The sequence below is a fragment of the Bufo gargarizans genome, chromosome 1 (genome assembly GCF_014858855.1).
Source record: "Bufo gargarizans isolate SCDJY-AF-19 chromosome 1, ASM1485885v1, whole genome shotgun sequence".
NCBI lineage: Eukaryota > Metazoa > Chordata > Amphibia > Anura > Bufonidae > Bufo > Bufo gargarizans.
The window spans coordinates 578767406-578783674 of record NC_058080.1 but is presented as its reverse complement, the minus strand read 5'-3'; the positions used below and the strand labels follow the sequence as shown (position 1 = coordinate 578783674).

General features: G+C 46.0%; 1 protein-coding gene across 3 annotated transcripts in view; it reads left to right on the top strand.

Annotated features, from left to right (window-relative positions):
* ACAD10 (acyl-CoA dehydrogenase family member 10) overlaps positions 1–16269 on the top strand; it is a 141296-nt gene that overhangs the window by 70817 nt on the left and 54210 nt on the right. For all 3 annotated transcript variants that reach the window (XM_044275779.1, XM_044275781.1, XM_044275780.1), the window contains exons 8-12: positions 4473–4541; positions 4992–5173; positions 8381–8531; positions 8925–9070; positions 12157–12330. In XM_044275779.1, the coding sequence (XP_044131714.1) occupies positions 4473–4541; positions 4992–5173; positions 8381–8531; positions 8925–9070; positions 12157–12330 (722 nt within the window). The remainder of the gene's footprint in view (positions 1–4472; positions 4542–4991; positions 5174–8380; positions 8532–8924; positions 9071–12156; positions 12331–16269) is intronic.

Genomic DNA, 16269 nt, shown 5'->3' with positions numbered 1-16269 from the left:
TGTAAGCCGCATAAAGTGACTTCAGAACTGAATTGGTCCTTAAAAAAATGTTTTGGGAAATTTTCTTAAAATTTTAAGAATTGCTGCTAAAATTCTGAGCCTTCTAACGTCCTAAAAAAATTAACTTACATCTACAAAATGATACCAACATAAAGTAGACCCATGAGCAATGTAAAGTAATAAAAATGTTGTGAGGTATCACTATCTGCCTTAAAAGCAGAGAAATTCATATTTTGAAAATTATTTTTTTTTCAAAATGTTCAGTACATTTTGGATTTTTTTATAAATAAAGGTAATTAATATTGACTCAAATTTACCAATTTCATGAAGTACAATGTGTCACGAGAAAACAACAGTCTCAGAATGGCTTGGATAAATAAAAGTGTTCCAAAGTTATTACCACATAAAGTTAAACATGTCAGATTTCCAAAATTTGGCCTGGTCCTTATGGTATGTATATATTATATCTTGTACAGTCGTGGCCAAACATTTTGAGAATTACATAAATATTGGAAATTGGAAAAGTTGCTGCTTAAGTTTTTATAATAGCAATTTGCATATTATTTGCATGTTATGAAGAGTGATCAGATGAATTGCATAGTCCTTCTTTGCCATGAAAATTAACTTAATCCCAAAAACTTTCCACTGCATTTCATTGCTGTCATTAAAGGACCTGCTGAGATCATTTCAGTAATCATCTTGTTAACTCAGGTGAGAATGTTGATGAGCACAAGGCTGGACATCATTATGTCAGGCTGATTGGGTTAAAATTGCAGACTTGACCTGTTAAAAGGGTTAACCATGGTGACCTGCAAAGAAACGCGTGCAGCCATCATTGCGTTGCATAAAAATGGCTTCACAGGCAAGGATATTGTGGCTACTAAGATTGCACCTCAATCAACAATTTATAGGATCATCAAGAACTTCAAGGAAAGAGGTTCAATTCTTGTTAAGAAGGCTTCAGGGCGTCCAAGAAAGTCCAGCAAGCGCCAGGATCGTCTCCTAAAGAGGATTCGGCTGCGGGATCGGAGTGCCACCAATGCAGAGCTTGCTCAGGAATGGCAGCAGGCAGGTGTGAGCGCATCTGCACGCACAGTAAGGCGAAGACTTTTGGAAGATGGCCTGGTGTCAAGAAGGGCAGCAAAGAAGCCACTTCTCTCCAAAAAAAACATCAGGGACAGATTGATCTTCTGCAGAAAATATGGTGAATGGACTGCTGAGGACTGGGGCAAAGTCATATTCTCCGATTAAGGGCTCTTTCACATCTGCGTTATTGTCTTCCGGCATAGAGTTCTGTCGTCGGGGCTCTATGCCGGAAGAATCCTGATCAGGATTATCCCAATGCATTCTGAATGGAGTGAAATCCGTTCAGGATGCATCAGGATGTCTTCAGTTCCGGAACGAAACGTTTTTTGGCCGGAGAAAATACTGCAGCATGCTGCGCTTTTTGCTCCGTCCAAAAAAACTGAAGACTTGCCGCAAGACCGGATCCGGAATGAATGCCCATTGAAAGGCATTGATCCGGATCCGGCCTTAAGCTAAACGTCGTTTCGGCGCATTGCCGGATCCGACGTTTAGCTTTTTTAGAGTGGTTACCATGGCTGCCGGGACGCTAAAGTCCTGGCAGCCATGGTAAAGTGGAGCGGGGGAGCAGTATACTTACCATCCGTGCGGCTCCCGGGGCGCTCCAGAGTGACGTCAGAGCGCCCCAGGCGCATGGATGACGTGATCGCATGGCACGTCATCCATGCGCCTGGGGCGCTCTGACGTCACTCTGGAGCGCCCCGGGAGCCGCACGGATGGTAAGTATACTGCTCCCCCGCTCCCCACTACTACTATGGCAACCAGGACTTTAATAGCGTCCTGGGTGCCATAGTAACACTGAAAGCATTTTGAAGACGGATTCATGCTTTCAGTACACTTGCGTTTTTCCGGATCCGGCGTGTAATTCCGGCAAGTGGAGTACACGCTGGATCCGGACAACGCAAGTGTGAAAGAGCCCTAAGCCTCTTTCCGATTGTTTGGGGCATCAGGAAAAAGGCTTGTCTGGAGAAGAAAAGGTGAGCGCTACCATCAGTCCTGTGTCATGCCAACAGTAAAGCATCCTGAGACCATTCATGTGTGGGGTTGCTTCTCATCCAAGGGAGTGGGCTCACTCACAATTTTGCCCAAAAAACACAGCTATGAATAAAGAATGGTACCAAAACGCCCTCCAACAGCAACTTCTTCCAACAATCCAACAACAGTTTGGTGAAGAACAATGCATTTTCCAGCACAATGGAGCACCGTGCCATAAGGCAAAAGTGATAACTAAGTGGCTCGGGGACCAAAACGTTGACATTTTGGGTCCATGTCCTGGAAACTCCCCAGATCTTAATCCCATTGAGAACTTGTGGTCAATCCTCAAGAGGCGGGCGGACAAACAAAAACCCAAGAAGTGATTATGAAAGAATGGGTTGCTATCAGTCAGGAATTGGCCCAGAAGTTGATTGAGAGCATGCCCAGTCGAATTGCAGAGGTCCTGAAAAAGAAGGGCCAACACTGCAAATACTGACTCTTTGCATAAATGTCATGTAATTGTCGATAAAAGCCTTTGAAACGTATGAAGTGCGTGTAATTATATTTCACTACATCACAGAAACAACTGAAACAAAGATCTAAAAGCAGTTTAGCAGCAAACTGTGAAAACTAATATTTGTGTCATTCTCAAAACTTTTGGCCACGACTGTATAGCGGTGAATCGCCCAACGCTAGATCTGGACCCGTTCATTTCAATGGGGCCGCAAAAGATGCTGTTTGCATCAGTTTGTCCATTCCGCCAGCCTGCAAAAAAAGATAGAACATGTCATATTCTTGTCTGTTTTGTGCTTTCTACAGGGGTAGGAAAAAAGAAATGGCAGCATGCACATCGCTGGGATCCATGTTTTCGGACTTCAAAACACACAAGGTTGTGTGTATGTGGCTTTTGATGGGGTTTTTCGAGATATATTTAGTGATGCCCCATCCTCTGGATAGGTCATCAATATCTGATCAGTGTGGGTCTGACACCCGAGACCCCCGCCGATCAGCTGTTTGAGAAGGCACTGGTGCTTTCCACGTGCTTTCCACGGCCTTCTCGTAGCCACGGCCTTTTTTGCAGCTTTCCCTAAGCCGTGTGACCTTATGTTCATTGGTCACATGGCCTAGGCGAAGCTCATCCCCATTGAAGTGAATGAGGCTGAGCTGTGATACCAAGCACAGCTGCTATTCAACGTACGGCGGTGAGCAAGAAGGAGGCCACTACTGCGAGGACCAGTGCCTTCTCAAACAACTGATCAGCGGCGGTACTGGGTGTTGAACCCCCACGGTTCAGATACCTGCACAACACCGCTGTAGCCTTGTATACAAACACTGGGAGGAGGACTGGAGTAGTGGGGCAGAGAACTAGGGGGGACAGGTGAGTTCAGGATCATTTTTCAATTTAAGGCATTCTTGTCACTGGGCACATTTTTGGTTAGCTTTAAGTATCATCAATATCTTGGGTAATTTTCAGACTATTTCTCTCCCATATATCCTAGCTTAGGGAGATATCTTGACCTGGCTGCTGCTATTACTGCTGCATAAACTAAAGGGTCACTTTAAGAATATTACAAGATTTGATTGGTTTGGTCAATGTACCTCTTGTAAACAAGTATCACAAATACTAAATTATGCTGTAATGAAAGTATACATGGCACTAAAGGCTCCCATAAACATTAAACGATTGTGAGCCAAATGTGATGTTTTTCGCAGGATTGGTCAACAGTCTTGGGGTCCATTTACACGTCCATGGTGTATTGAGGATCCACATGGCCAGCACTAAATAGAGAAGTCCTATTATTGTCCGCAGCTGTGGACAAGAATAGGATATGCTCTATTTTCTTACGGAGCTGCGGACCAGAAGGTCGTGGCCGCGCTCCGGAAATGCGGATGCGGAGAGCACATAGTGTGCTCTCCGAATCCATTCCGTCCCCATAGAGAATGAATGGGTCCGCACCCGTTCCACACAATTGCGGAACGGATGCGGACCACCTTTGCGGACGTGTGAATGGAGCCTAATGTGTTTGGGGAGTCCCCAACTTTTCCCTAACAGTCAAGGGAGAGACGGAATGGGTACATTGAATTTCAGTGCTCAATCAAATACGCCGGCAGTGTCTAGCGGTGCTTTTTCCTCTCTTCCCACTGAAAGCAAATACATGCTCATCCGAACCAAGAGTGTATGTGTATGAAGGTGTATGTATTACCTTACAAGCTAACATATACATACGTTTAAGAGGCCATAGACAGGATCAACCAAGCTTCACTGTTTGGAGATAGCAGTAGTGACTATAGTTTATTGGAAATGCACATATATTATTTCTATGCGGATAATGTAAAATACATAGACATATATACTGTTAGATGTTGAATGGGTAATGTCATTTTTCTGTAATCATGATGATACTTGTTTATAGGATCCTGAAAGCCCTTGGGGAAGCAGGTGTTCCTGTACCAAAGGTGTTCAACCTCTGTGAAGATTCTACGTGAGTAGTTCTCGAGCTTATTGTAGGGTATTTGAATATAATTATAATTAATATTGATATACAGACTTAAAGGGGTTTTCCTAGCCCTATAATGACCCTGAGAATGCCTGGGACTCTGCTATAGACAATATTTACCTGCTCCCCAACACTTGCTTCCCTCCAGATCCGTGCACAGCCGCTGCATCTCCTTGTTGGGCAGATCAAAACATCAGGCGATGGGAGGGGACCAGCCAACAGCGTCACCTGCAATTCTAGGGATGCTGGTCACTGTCGCTGCCTGCTACTGGCTGCTCCCCCCATCGCGGAGATCAAAACAGCGGCAGCCGTTCAGGGATTCGGAGGGACAGGGGTGCCAGGGAGCAGGTAAGTATGCTCTAGAGGAGGAGCCTGGGCAATCTCCGGGTCATTATAGGGATTGGATAACTCCTTTAACGGTTTGTTTCCTGGCAGTATTATTGGAACTCCTTTCTATCTGATGGAGTACTTCACTGGACGTATCTTTAAAGATCCCTCACTACCAGGGCTGGATGCCAAAGAGCGCCATGCTGTATACACTGAGATGAATAAAGTTTTATGCAAGATTCATAGTGTGGATATCCAGGCAGCTAAGCTTGAGGATTATGGGAAACAAGGTAATTAAATCATTTTCACATTTGCACTGATTTCAACTTTGAGCTTTGTTGATTTGAAGATGTGATTGTTTTTATTGCTTTACAATGCATGAAGACATTTAGTCTCAGTATCCATCACCTCCTTGCAAGATTTGGGAGAATCGCTCCTGCTAATTTTTGGACAGACACATAGGGGTTCATTTATGAAGCTGAATTACGCCTATATTAGGAGTATTTCAGGTGCAGATTGCGGTGAGTCTGTGACTTTTCCCCTCTCACGCCATGTCTAAAGAAGTGGGCGGGGAAGGGGACAGGCTGGAAGGCCCATCTCATTTATGGGAAGCTGTCTTATATTAGTGGATCCGTCGAAGTTATGAAGAGGCCGGCGCCTCTTCATAATTCCGGGGGATCCACCACCAGATATAGGGGTTTATTATGAACGGCATCTAAAACACTGGTCTTAAAGGGAACCTGTCATCAACTTTGTGCTGCCCATACTAACAGCAGAATAAAGTAGAGACAGGTGAGTTGATTTCAGCGGTCTGTCATTTATAAGTTAAAAGTAAGTGGTTGCCGATAACCAACATCACAATCATTGCAGACTGGGCCTGGAAAAGAGTCCCGGACACCTGAGAACAGTCATGGTTATTCATGAATTCCTTCTCTCCCTCCCACCTGCTGATGACGGACCGGCTTCTACCTAGTTTTCTCCCTTTCTGTCTAGGAGAGAACTGCCAATCATCAGCAGGAGATTAGGAATAACCAGGACTCTTCTCAGGTAGATTTGACTCTTTTCAAGCCCTGTGCTGCAATGATTATGATGCTGGTTCTCAGCAACCACTTACTTTTAGCTCATGACTGACACACCGCTGACATCAGCATTTCTGTCACTATTTTATACTGCCCTCAGTGAGGTCAGCATAAAGTTGATGACAGGTTCCCTTTAATAGATAACCTCCATAGCACTTTGGTATGTTGAAAACCTGTACATTAAAGGGAGTCTGTCACCACATTTGAGCATATTAGACTGATCAAATAGTGTTATATGTGCCACCGAGAACTTAAAAACTGTACCTTTGTTGTATCTAATGGAGTTTTCTTTCAGCCAAAAATGAACTTTAGGAAAAGGATTTTCTTACCTTATGCCGGCTTTTTTTGCTTTTTGAAAATTAAGCTGTGTCTCCTTTAAGTTCTGCTGATAATGGGAGAAAAAATTAGCTCCCTAACTGTGCTCGCCAACTGATGTGGTAAAATATTAATAGTTGCAATCAGCTCGCATCAAAGTTTGTGTAAGGAAAAAGGTAAGTCCATCTTTCATCAGCCGCAGCCAGAGGACCACCCAAATGCTACCATCTTGATTCAATTCTCCTGAGCATCTCCTCCCTCCTCCTTGCCCATTTCGTCCTTTATTGACTAAAACAAAAGGTGTAAAAGGGGCTGGCCCAGGACAAGGATACAGGAAGTGATGACATATCAAAGGACAGGGAGGGGCAGCCAATGTGGCTGTGCAGACAATGGACACACCCCATACAAACACATGTATACAATAATCTACCATTACCACTGAGAGACATGATGACTATCTATAAAACACACACACATCCTAAGATAAAATGTCCGCATAATAAAATTTCCACAACAGCGCCCTCTCAAGTGCCCAGGGCGGCGTCTCAATCGTCCGAGCCCCAGGCAGCACCTCCTCAACGGCTCATAACCCCGTCCTTCGTGTGCCTCTGCCCGCCCATTTACTCTGCTCCTCTCTCCTTTTCCACTGCGCCCACTACGATTTTGACCGCAGTGGAAAAGGAGAAAGGAGGAGCGTAAACGGGCGGGCAGAGGCACACGGAGGGCGGGGTTATGAGCCGTTGAGGAGGTGCTGCCTGGGGCTCGGACAATTGAGACGCCGCCCTGGGCACTTGAGAGGGAGCATTTACAGAATCTTAAAAGTTCATTTTTTGCTGAAAGAAAACTCCATTAGATACAACAAAGGTACAGTTTTTAAGTTCTCGGTGGCACATATAACGCTATTTGATCAGTCTAATATGCTCAAATGTGGTGACAGACTCCCTTTAACTGGGTGTGGTTTGGACTGTATCTGTTGGCCCTGAGTATAGCCTCCCAACCTACTGCCTCATTCACTGGCAGGCCACACACTCCATTCATTTGACTTTGGGGCAGAGCTGGAGCAGACTTATTGCAGCACTTTATCTGCAGGATCAGATAGATAGTGCTAAAGTAACATTACCTGAACAGGGAGCAAGCCGTTTGTTCGTCTTTAGAGTGAACTTGCTAGCTTAGTTGTGTGAGAGCAGTATAAGTACAGAAGTATACTAATGGGAGAGGGGAAGAGTGTCAGGAACCATGCCAGAAACGTGACTGTGACCGTGTTGCAGCTCTACTGTTTCTACAACCTACCATAGAATGACCTTCATGTTATTGAATTCCACAGAAAGAGAGGTCTGCAGCAAAAAATGGCTGAGCTTTGAAGGGAAAGTCTCCACAAAGGTGATACCCAGGGCTGCCATCATAATTTTGTGGGCCCCATACAGGCAAAAGAAAATGTAAAAAGTTTTTTTATTTTTCATGCTATAACCTGTAAAATAATGTCTGGGTGCTTGGAGAGGGCCCTTCCCCCAACCGAAGGGCTCCCCAGCTTCATTAGTATTCACTGCACTGTTCCCACTCGCGAGACTTCACGAAGCAATAACTTCGGCTCATCAGAGCCAATACATTCTAATACTGTACGGAGCTCCTCCTCCGTACAGTATTAGAGCAAAGTTTTATGCGAATCGAATTCGCTCATCCCTACTTCAGAGTCCCAGAGAATTCCATATGAAAATACAAAGGTTTAATTCTTTGCATTTTCATGTATTGTAAAAGAGAATGTTTCTGAAAAACAATTGAATTTGTGTAATGTGCAAAAAAAATATAAGGGTGATTTTGTGAGTTTTTTTTCTATGCCACTAAGAAATTTGGATCCAACTGATGAGATTATTGATTGTAAGATATTGGAATGTTGGTTGGACTGACGATAATATCTGCTATGAATAAAAAGGATTTCTGATGGCCTTGGAATCCAGGAGCAGGAAGCTGCCCCAACTCCCTCCCTTTCCTAACTAGTAGTTGTGTTTTAAATATAACTTGTTAAAAAGTTTTACCAATAAAATGTTTTAGATGTTTGTTTTATTGTTCCAGTTGCTGAAATATCTTTCATTTGCTTTTGAAAAGGTGCATATATTCAACGGCAAGTCCAGATATGGACCAAGCAGTACAGATCTAGTGAGACCCATACAATCCCAGCCATGGAAAGACTTATTGAATGGCTCCCACGCCATCTACCGCCCAACCAGATCACCTCTGTTGTACATGGAGATTTTAGGTAATGCTTAAAAAAAAAAAATTGTAATGGGGTATTGCTAAACATCTGACATAAGTGGGTCCCACCTCCATGCAAAGTGCAGTACCCCCTTCTCCGCATAGGTGCATGTTTTAGAAGTAGAGACCACATATATGAGACATTTATGTCATATCCTTTGGGGATGCCATAAACGTCTTTTAAAGTGTAATTCTGTCTCTGTAATAAAGGATTGCTTTATGCTCCCTGGTCTATTGTGGCAGTGGGTAAAATGATTAGCACTGTCGCCTTGTGGCACTGGAATTCTCAATCTCTAAATCCAACAGGGCCACACATGTAAGGAGTTTACATAATTTCCTATTTTTTGATGGAGTGCATTCCTGCTTGATATATTATTTTTTTTTCTGATGGCTTTAGATTGGATAACTTAGTATTTCATCCGGAGAAGGCGGAAGTTCTTGGTGTTCTGGACTGGGAACTGTCTACTCTGGGAGATCCCTTGTCAGATGTAGCTTACAGTTGTTTGGCTCATTATTTGCCGCCAGACCTCCCTATTCAGAAAGGTAAGTATGGGTCTCACATTGTCATAATGTACATTTCTTTAGCTTTCTTATGCAAAAGTATGTGAGCAGTTTTCATAGAAACCTGTGTTGCTGTATTGATGTCATAGGCCTCCAGGTCTTATATGGAGGAGTTGAGGATTTCGGGGGGGGGGGGGGGGGGGGGGGGGTGATCTGTGTCCTCCCACTATTCCTCTGTATCGTAGGAAAATTGAAGAAAATCGGAACCTCTATGTCGGCGCTGTCACAGGAATGTGATGCCAGGTCGTATTGATGAGTAATATTTATTCTATTATTACAAGTCTACGCGTTTCAAGGGCGGAACGCCCTCCTTTTGTCAGGACAGTATTATAGAAGACCTTTAACAAACAGTTTTTTAAAAGACTATTTTGGCGCACAGGCCAGATGGTGGGAAGGGAAAAGGGGCCGGACATGGGTGTGTTTCTGCATAATGATTATACTAATTATTTATGGGACATAGAGCTATAATGACAGATGTTAGCTAGTACAGATTAAGTTCTCTTTCCATTTTTATGCTTTTGTTTTTCTGATATAAGACACTGAAGCTGGCGGTGTACTTATATATATAACATATGTTACGTTCGCGCTTCCAGTGTGAAGCGAAGTGTTGCACTGTGTGTATGAGGTTCAGACTAATGTTGTAGAATGTATCAAGTCAGCTGAAACATGGGAATATTTTTATATACATAGAATGACAGAACCCGGGAAAGGGGGGGGGGAGGAGTTACGGGGTTAGTTCATTCATATGGGAAAGCGCTCGGGGTGCAAGTCCCCGGCGTGTACTTGCAGCTCCCTGATGGTGAAGTATACATGCCGCCTCTAATGTCCTGATGGTCTACTTTTAGGTAACAAAGGGCTGGCGGTATACAACTGCTTCTATTTGACATTGGAATCGCGCTGCTAGTATGAAGCGAGGTATTGCACTGTATATGTAATTATAGTCATATTTGGCCGGCATACAAAGTAGCAACTAAGGTATTTTATTATGTAAAGTAACAGAGGGGATCCAGGAGGTGGGAGGCAGGTACCTGTATGTAAATATATGGATCATAGTTATTAGGTTATTATTGTGGGCCTATTTTTATTGTACAGCATTTATTCACAATAACAACAAAATCTTTTTTCTAAAAATAATGTAATCTGTTTTCCACATAAAAACGCGTATAAACAACGCGTATAAAAAACAACAAATAGATAAAATCAAGTTGATCGAATAAACGATCGATCAAAAGAAAATTGTTGCTACATATCAGATTCAAAAAGGGTCAGTCGTATATTGGTTTTGGAAAGGTAGGATCGCCAAAATTGTCTTTTAAAAAACACTGTTTGTTAAATGTCTTCTGTAATACTGTCCTGACGAAGGGGGCATTCCACCCTTGAAATGCGTAGATTTGTATTAATAAAAGATAAAGAAATATTACTCATCTATACCGACCTGGCATCACGTTCCTGTGAAAGCGTCGACATAGAGATTCCGATTTTCTTCTGCTTTCCTACGATTCTTCTCCTCCCGAGGACCGCTCTGGTGTTACGGGCAGGAACCTAGGCAGCAGCGCAGGCATCCTGTATGCTGGACGGGGAAATACCAGCCAAGTGAGGAAAAGCAGTTGTGACTTCTCACAACTAAAAACGGTAAGCGCAACTAATCACTTTCTATTATCGCATACCAAACAGCAACACACATGAGGCGCTGCCTCCTGTCTTTTCTCTTCCCTGCACTATTCCGCTGTATGCAGATCACTTTTAGTAGTCATCAGAAAGCTTTTAAAATATGTATATCATGTGTCAACTGCATACAGAAAAATGCTGGGCTATTACAGATAACACATGGGCGCAGTCCAAAAATAAATAAATAATAAAAATGTCCCTTTTAAAAGCAGAATTTTTTTTAAATAAACTCTTCTACTCCCCTGGATGATCAGGAGTATCATTGAGATAGACACTTTGTCCTACCCCCATTTAATAACAAATCTATTTCACGCAAAATATGTAATTTCCCCAATTTCAAACAAATAATTACAGTAACCGTCCTAGAAAGAGGTTTCTAAGGTAATAAAAAATGCTCAAAGCCAGGAAGTGATAAAATAAGAAAAGGAGCTATACTCACCCATTTAATCCTCCTTACTGCCTGGCTCTGATTACCGTATTTTTCGCCCTATAAGACGCACTCCCCCCCCCAAAAGGCAAATGGCGTAGTGAGTGACGCTTCCACCGCCCGCCTGGCCTCCTGCATGCTACGGAAGATTGTAGTAAGTACTACAGACTGGATTGCACATTATTTCTATAGTTTAACATTGCCTACAGGTTAGATATGATTACTACAGTGAGCGGGGCCCGGTGTAATGGAATACAGTGACTGCACTGGGCCCCGCTGCCATTACAACACCAGATACCGACCCCCACCCCCTGTATTGGGGGTCATTCACTACACAGGGACACTGTTATGGGGGGGGATCTGTGGATGACATATAGCATAAAATGCTATATATGTGTCATCCACAGATCTCCCCCATAGCAGTGTCATGCCATCCACAGATCTCCCCCATAGCAGTGTCATGCCATCCACAGATGCCCCCATAACAGTGCCATCCACAGATGCCCCCCATAACAGTGCCATCCACAGATGCCCTCCATAACAGTGCCATCCACAGACCACCTTTAGTTCAAAACCCACCAAAAGCACACCTTTTGGTTCAAAATATTTTTTTTTCTTATTGACCGGTATCTCTTAATATTTTTAACACCTGCAATAAAAGATTTTGCTCACGGCTATTTCACAACCATTTATTAGCTATTGGTAGAAATAAGATATGGGATTATATACCCCTATCAAGTTTTCAAGAATCTGCATTTTTATTCCCAATATCCCAATTGGCTTAATTTAAGTACTGTGGTTTTGTTAACAATATTTTTTGCCGCAAAAGGAAAAAAGTTGAAATGCTACTTTGGACGTTCAGATATTTAAAGGCATTGGTTGTGAAAGTGTTAATTTTAATTAATAGCCAAAAGCAACACAATGAAAAATTTCCACTATTTAGAGGTTTAAATATTGAATTTTCACTTTCTAGGGCTACAAAGTTATAATCTGAAAGAGTTGGGAATTCCCACAGCAGAGGAATACTTTGAGTGGTACTGTAAGAACATGGGAATCCCTAAAGCTGAGAACTGGTATTTCTACATGGCTTTCTCATTTTTCCGAATTGCAGCAATCCTGCAAGGTGTATATAAGAGATCTCTCACAGGTACTGCATGAACAGGTTACTATTAGTTAGAGAGTGTAGTCCTCTAAACAGAGAGTCTTTAATTGCACCAAAATTATCACAGTGACTCAGGTAGAACACTAAATGCTACATTTATTTAAATACTGCACAATTCTAGACAAAGTCTAGGTGCAAAGTCAATAGTGGGATTCTTGGCCAGTATACTACAAACATTGGCCTACTTTTTTCTTTTTGACTGAATAGAACAGAAAGGGAAATAAAGTACCAGTCTGATGGTTTCACATTGTTCCTATTGCCCTACAGTTGTGCAAGCATTGTCATATGGTTGTTGCACAAATTATTAGACCTAGTACAATGGAAACCATTATTTCTCGTACATTCCATTGGGGGGGACAGACCATGGGTATAGCTTAGAGGTATCACTAGGAGGGACACTATGCAAAAAAGAAGCTCCTCCTCCGCGGGCTATACCCCCAGGCTCCACCAGGAGGACTTCAGTCTTTGCTTAGTGTCCGGTAAAGGAGGTTGACACCTACTCTTCTCCTGTTTGTAATTTTTTCCAGATGGGGATGCAGGTCAGCACTGCGCTTTCCTGGCCCCCGTGGAGTGTCTGCCACCGTCTTCTGACGTCCCCAGGCTACCTCCCATTCCCCCTAAAGAAGAAAAGTGGATCCGGGCTCGACCTGTCAGCTCTGGCATCCCACCAGCTGCTGGGACACCTGCTGCCACCCTCCACCAGAGCACTGTTCTCCTAGGTATGGAGTCAGAAGTCTGAAGAGGTGCTTCCCTGCTGGTCCTGACATCGAGGGAGGAGACTGCAGGAGCAGATAAGTATTGCCTGCATCCCTTCTAGACGGTTCTTCTCTGCAGGATGCGGTGGACAGGCGCCTGGATTCGCTTTCAAAGTCCATCTTCTCCCTGGCAGGCACATCTCTGCGACCGGCCTTTGCATCGGCTTGGGTCGCCAGAGCCCTTTCTGTGTGGTTGCAGCGCCACCACCAGGAACTGGCGGCGCAGGATGCCCCTGCAGATACTCTGGATTACATTCTCCAAATGTCTCAGGCTTCCAAATTTCTCTGTGAGGCTTCAATGGACATCGGTTCCCTCTTTGCCCGTATTTCGGCCCTCTCGGTCATTCAGCGCAGGGAGGTCTGGTTGAAGGTGTGGGACGCTGATGCTTCTTCCAAGTGTTCCCTCGCTAACCTCCCTTTTGAGGGGTCTAGGCTCTTTGGGGCCCAGTTGGACGAGTTCATTTCTGCCGCAACTGGGGGTAAGAGTACTCATCTGCCCCAACCCAGGTCCAAGCGCCCTTTTCGATCTCGGGCTTCAGGTTTCCGGGTCCAGTCCTTTCGCCGCTTCTCCACTGCCAGAACGTCGGCGACTTCGTCAGCCGGGGGATCCCAGGACTCCCGCAAAAAGCCCCTCTTGAAGCCCCAGCCCTCTTGGCGGGCGCAGTCAGCCCGTCCTTCTGCTCCCAAGCAGTCCGCCGCATGAAGGGGTGCCCCCACCCCTCGCGGTGGGGGGCCGCCTGCTCTCCTTTCAGCAGGTTTGGAGGGCTCACATTCAGGATGCCTGTGCTCTGGAAATTGTAATGTCCGGTTACAAGCTAGAGTTCGCGTCCAGACCACCGGAACGTTTTTTCCCTTCTCGCGTACGGGGGATCCGGCCCGGGCCTCGGACCTCCTTTTGGAGGTCTCCTCCCTCCTGGACCGAGGTGTTATTTCCCCCGTTCCCCTGGAAGAACAAGGCACAGGTTTCTACTCAAACCTGTTCGTTGTTCCAAAGGAGGAGGGGTCGGTGCATCCGATCCTGCATCTTAAACTTCTCAACAAGTTTCTAACGGTGCGGAAGTTTTGCATGGAGGCCCTCCGCTCCGTTATTGTTTCTCTGCTTCCAGGAGAATTTCTCGCGTCTGTGGACATTCAGGACGCCTACTTACATGTCCCTATTGCAGAGTCTCGCCATCGTTTTCTACTTTTTGCCGTCAGGGGTCGTCATTACCAGTTCGTCGCCCTTCCTTTCGGGTTGGCGACCGCCCCTCGAGTTTTTACCAAAGTCCTAGCGCCTCTCATGGTGCTTCTTCGCACCAGGGGCATTTCTTTGTTGCCCTACCTGGACGACATTTTGATCAAGGTCACTTCCACAGGCCGAGGACAGCGTCCGAATCACTGTTCAAACTCTAGAACGGTTCGGTTGGCTGATCAACCTCCCCAAATCCTCTCTCCGGCCCTCCCAGAGGCTCTCCTTTCTGGGTATGGTCTTGGACACTTCGGTTTCTTGGGTGTTTCTTCCGGATTCCAAGTCCTCCCAGATTCAGCTGGCAGTGTCGCTCCTTCTGCGATCCCCGCGTTCCACCATTCGGGAGTGCATGCGGGTTCTGGGCCTTATGGTCGCCTCCTTCGAGGCCATACCGTATGCCCAGTTCCACACTCGACCACTGCAACAGGTGATCCTTGCCCTCTGGGACAAGACCTCTCGTGGTCTGGACTCTCCCGTCCGCCTGTCACGGCAAGTTTGGGGGTCTCTCCCTTGGTGGCAGTCCCCCCTGAACATGTAGTCGGGAAGGTCCTTCCTTCCATTCTCCTGGATGATAGTCACCACCGATGCCAGCCTCTTCGGCTGGGGCGGCGTTCTCTGGAACCACACAGTTCAGGGGGTCTGGTCGGCGGAGGAATCCCATCTCCCGATAAATATTTTAGAACTGAGGGCGATTTTCCACTCCCTCTCCCATTGGACTCCTCTCCTTGCAACTCGTCCGGTTCGAGTTCAGTCAGACAATGCCACGGCTGTGGCTTACATCAATCATCAGGGCGGAACCCGCAGTCGGGCGGTGATGCGGGAGGTGGAGAGGATACTCCTATGGGCGGAGTCTCATGTTCCAGTGTTGTCGGCGGTGTACATTCCAGGAGTCGACAACTGGACGGCGGATTTTCGGAGTCGCACTAAAGTGGATCCAGGCGAGTGGTCTCTTCATAGAGAGGTTTTCGAAGACATCTGCCACCGATGGGGCCGTCCGGACGTGGACTTGATGGCGTCCCGGCTCAACAACAAGGTGCCTGTGTTCCTGGCCCGCGCTCGGGACCCGCAGGCGTATGGGGTAGACGAGCTGGTATCTCTGTGGCAGCAATTCAGCCTCCTCTATGTCTTCCCTCCACTTCCTCTGCTGCCGAAGGTGCTGCGCAAGATCGAGGCGGAGGGGATACCGACCATTCTCATCGCCCCGGATTGGCCTCGCCGCGCCTGGTTCTCCAACGTCGCTCGAATGCTGGCGGACGTTCCATGGCCTCTTCCCGACAGAGAGGATGTCCTGTCTCAGGGACCGCTCTTCCACCAGAATTCACGGCCGCTGCGTTTAACGGCTTGGCTATTGAGACCTCCATCCTGAGGAAGAGGGGGTTCTCTGATAGGGTAGTGAAAACCATGATCAGGGCTCGAAAGCCGGCTTCTTCACGGATCTATTATCGCACCTGGAGGGCCTATCTGACCTTTTGTGAGAACTCGGGTTTCCCGCCCCTTCGTTTCTCTGTCCCAGTGGTGCTGTCTTTTCTCCAGTCCGGCCTCGAGATGGGGCTGTCGCTGAGTTCCCTGAAGGGTCAAGTTTCGGCCCTGGCTGTCTTTTTTTCAAAGGTCCATTGCTCTCTTGGGTCCTGTGAGAACCTTCCTGCAGGGGGTGGCGCATTCGGTTCCTCTGTATGTTCCCCCCTTGCCCCCCTGGGATCTCAACTTGGTCCTGCGCACCCTCCAGGCGGCCCCCTTTGAGCCTCTGAGGGAGGTCTCGCTGACCTTACTCACCTGGAAGGTAGTCTTTCTGGTGGCCATAAGTTCCATCAGGCGGGTTTCGGAGCTAGCTGCACTTTCCTGCCAGGAGCCTTTTCTGGTCTTTCACCAGGATAAGGTAGTGCTCCGGCTGGTTCCTTCCTTTTTGCCCAAGGTGGTTTCTCCCTTCCACCTTAACGAGGA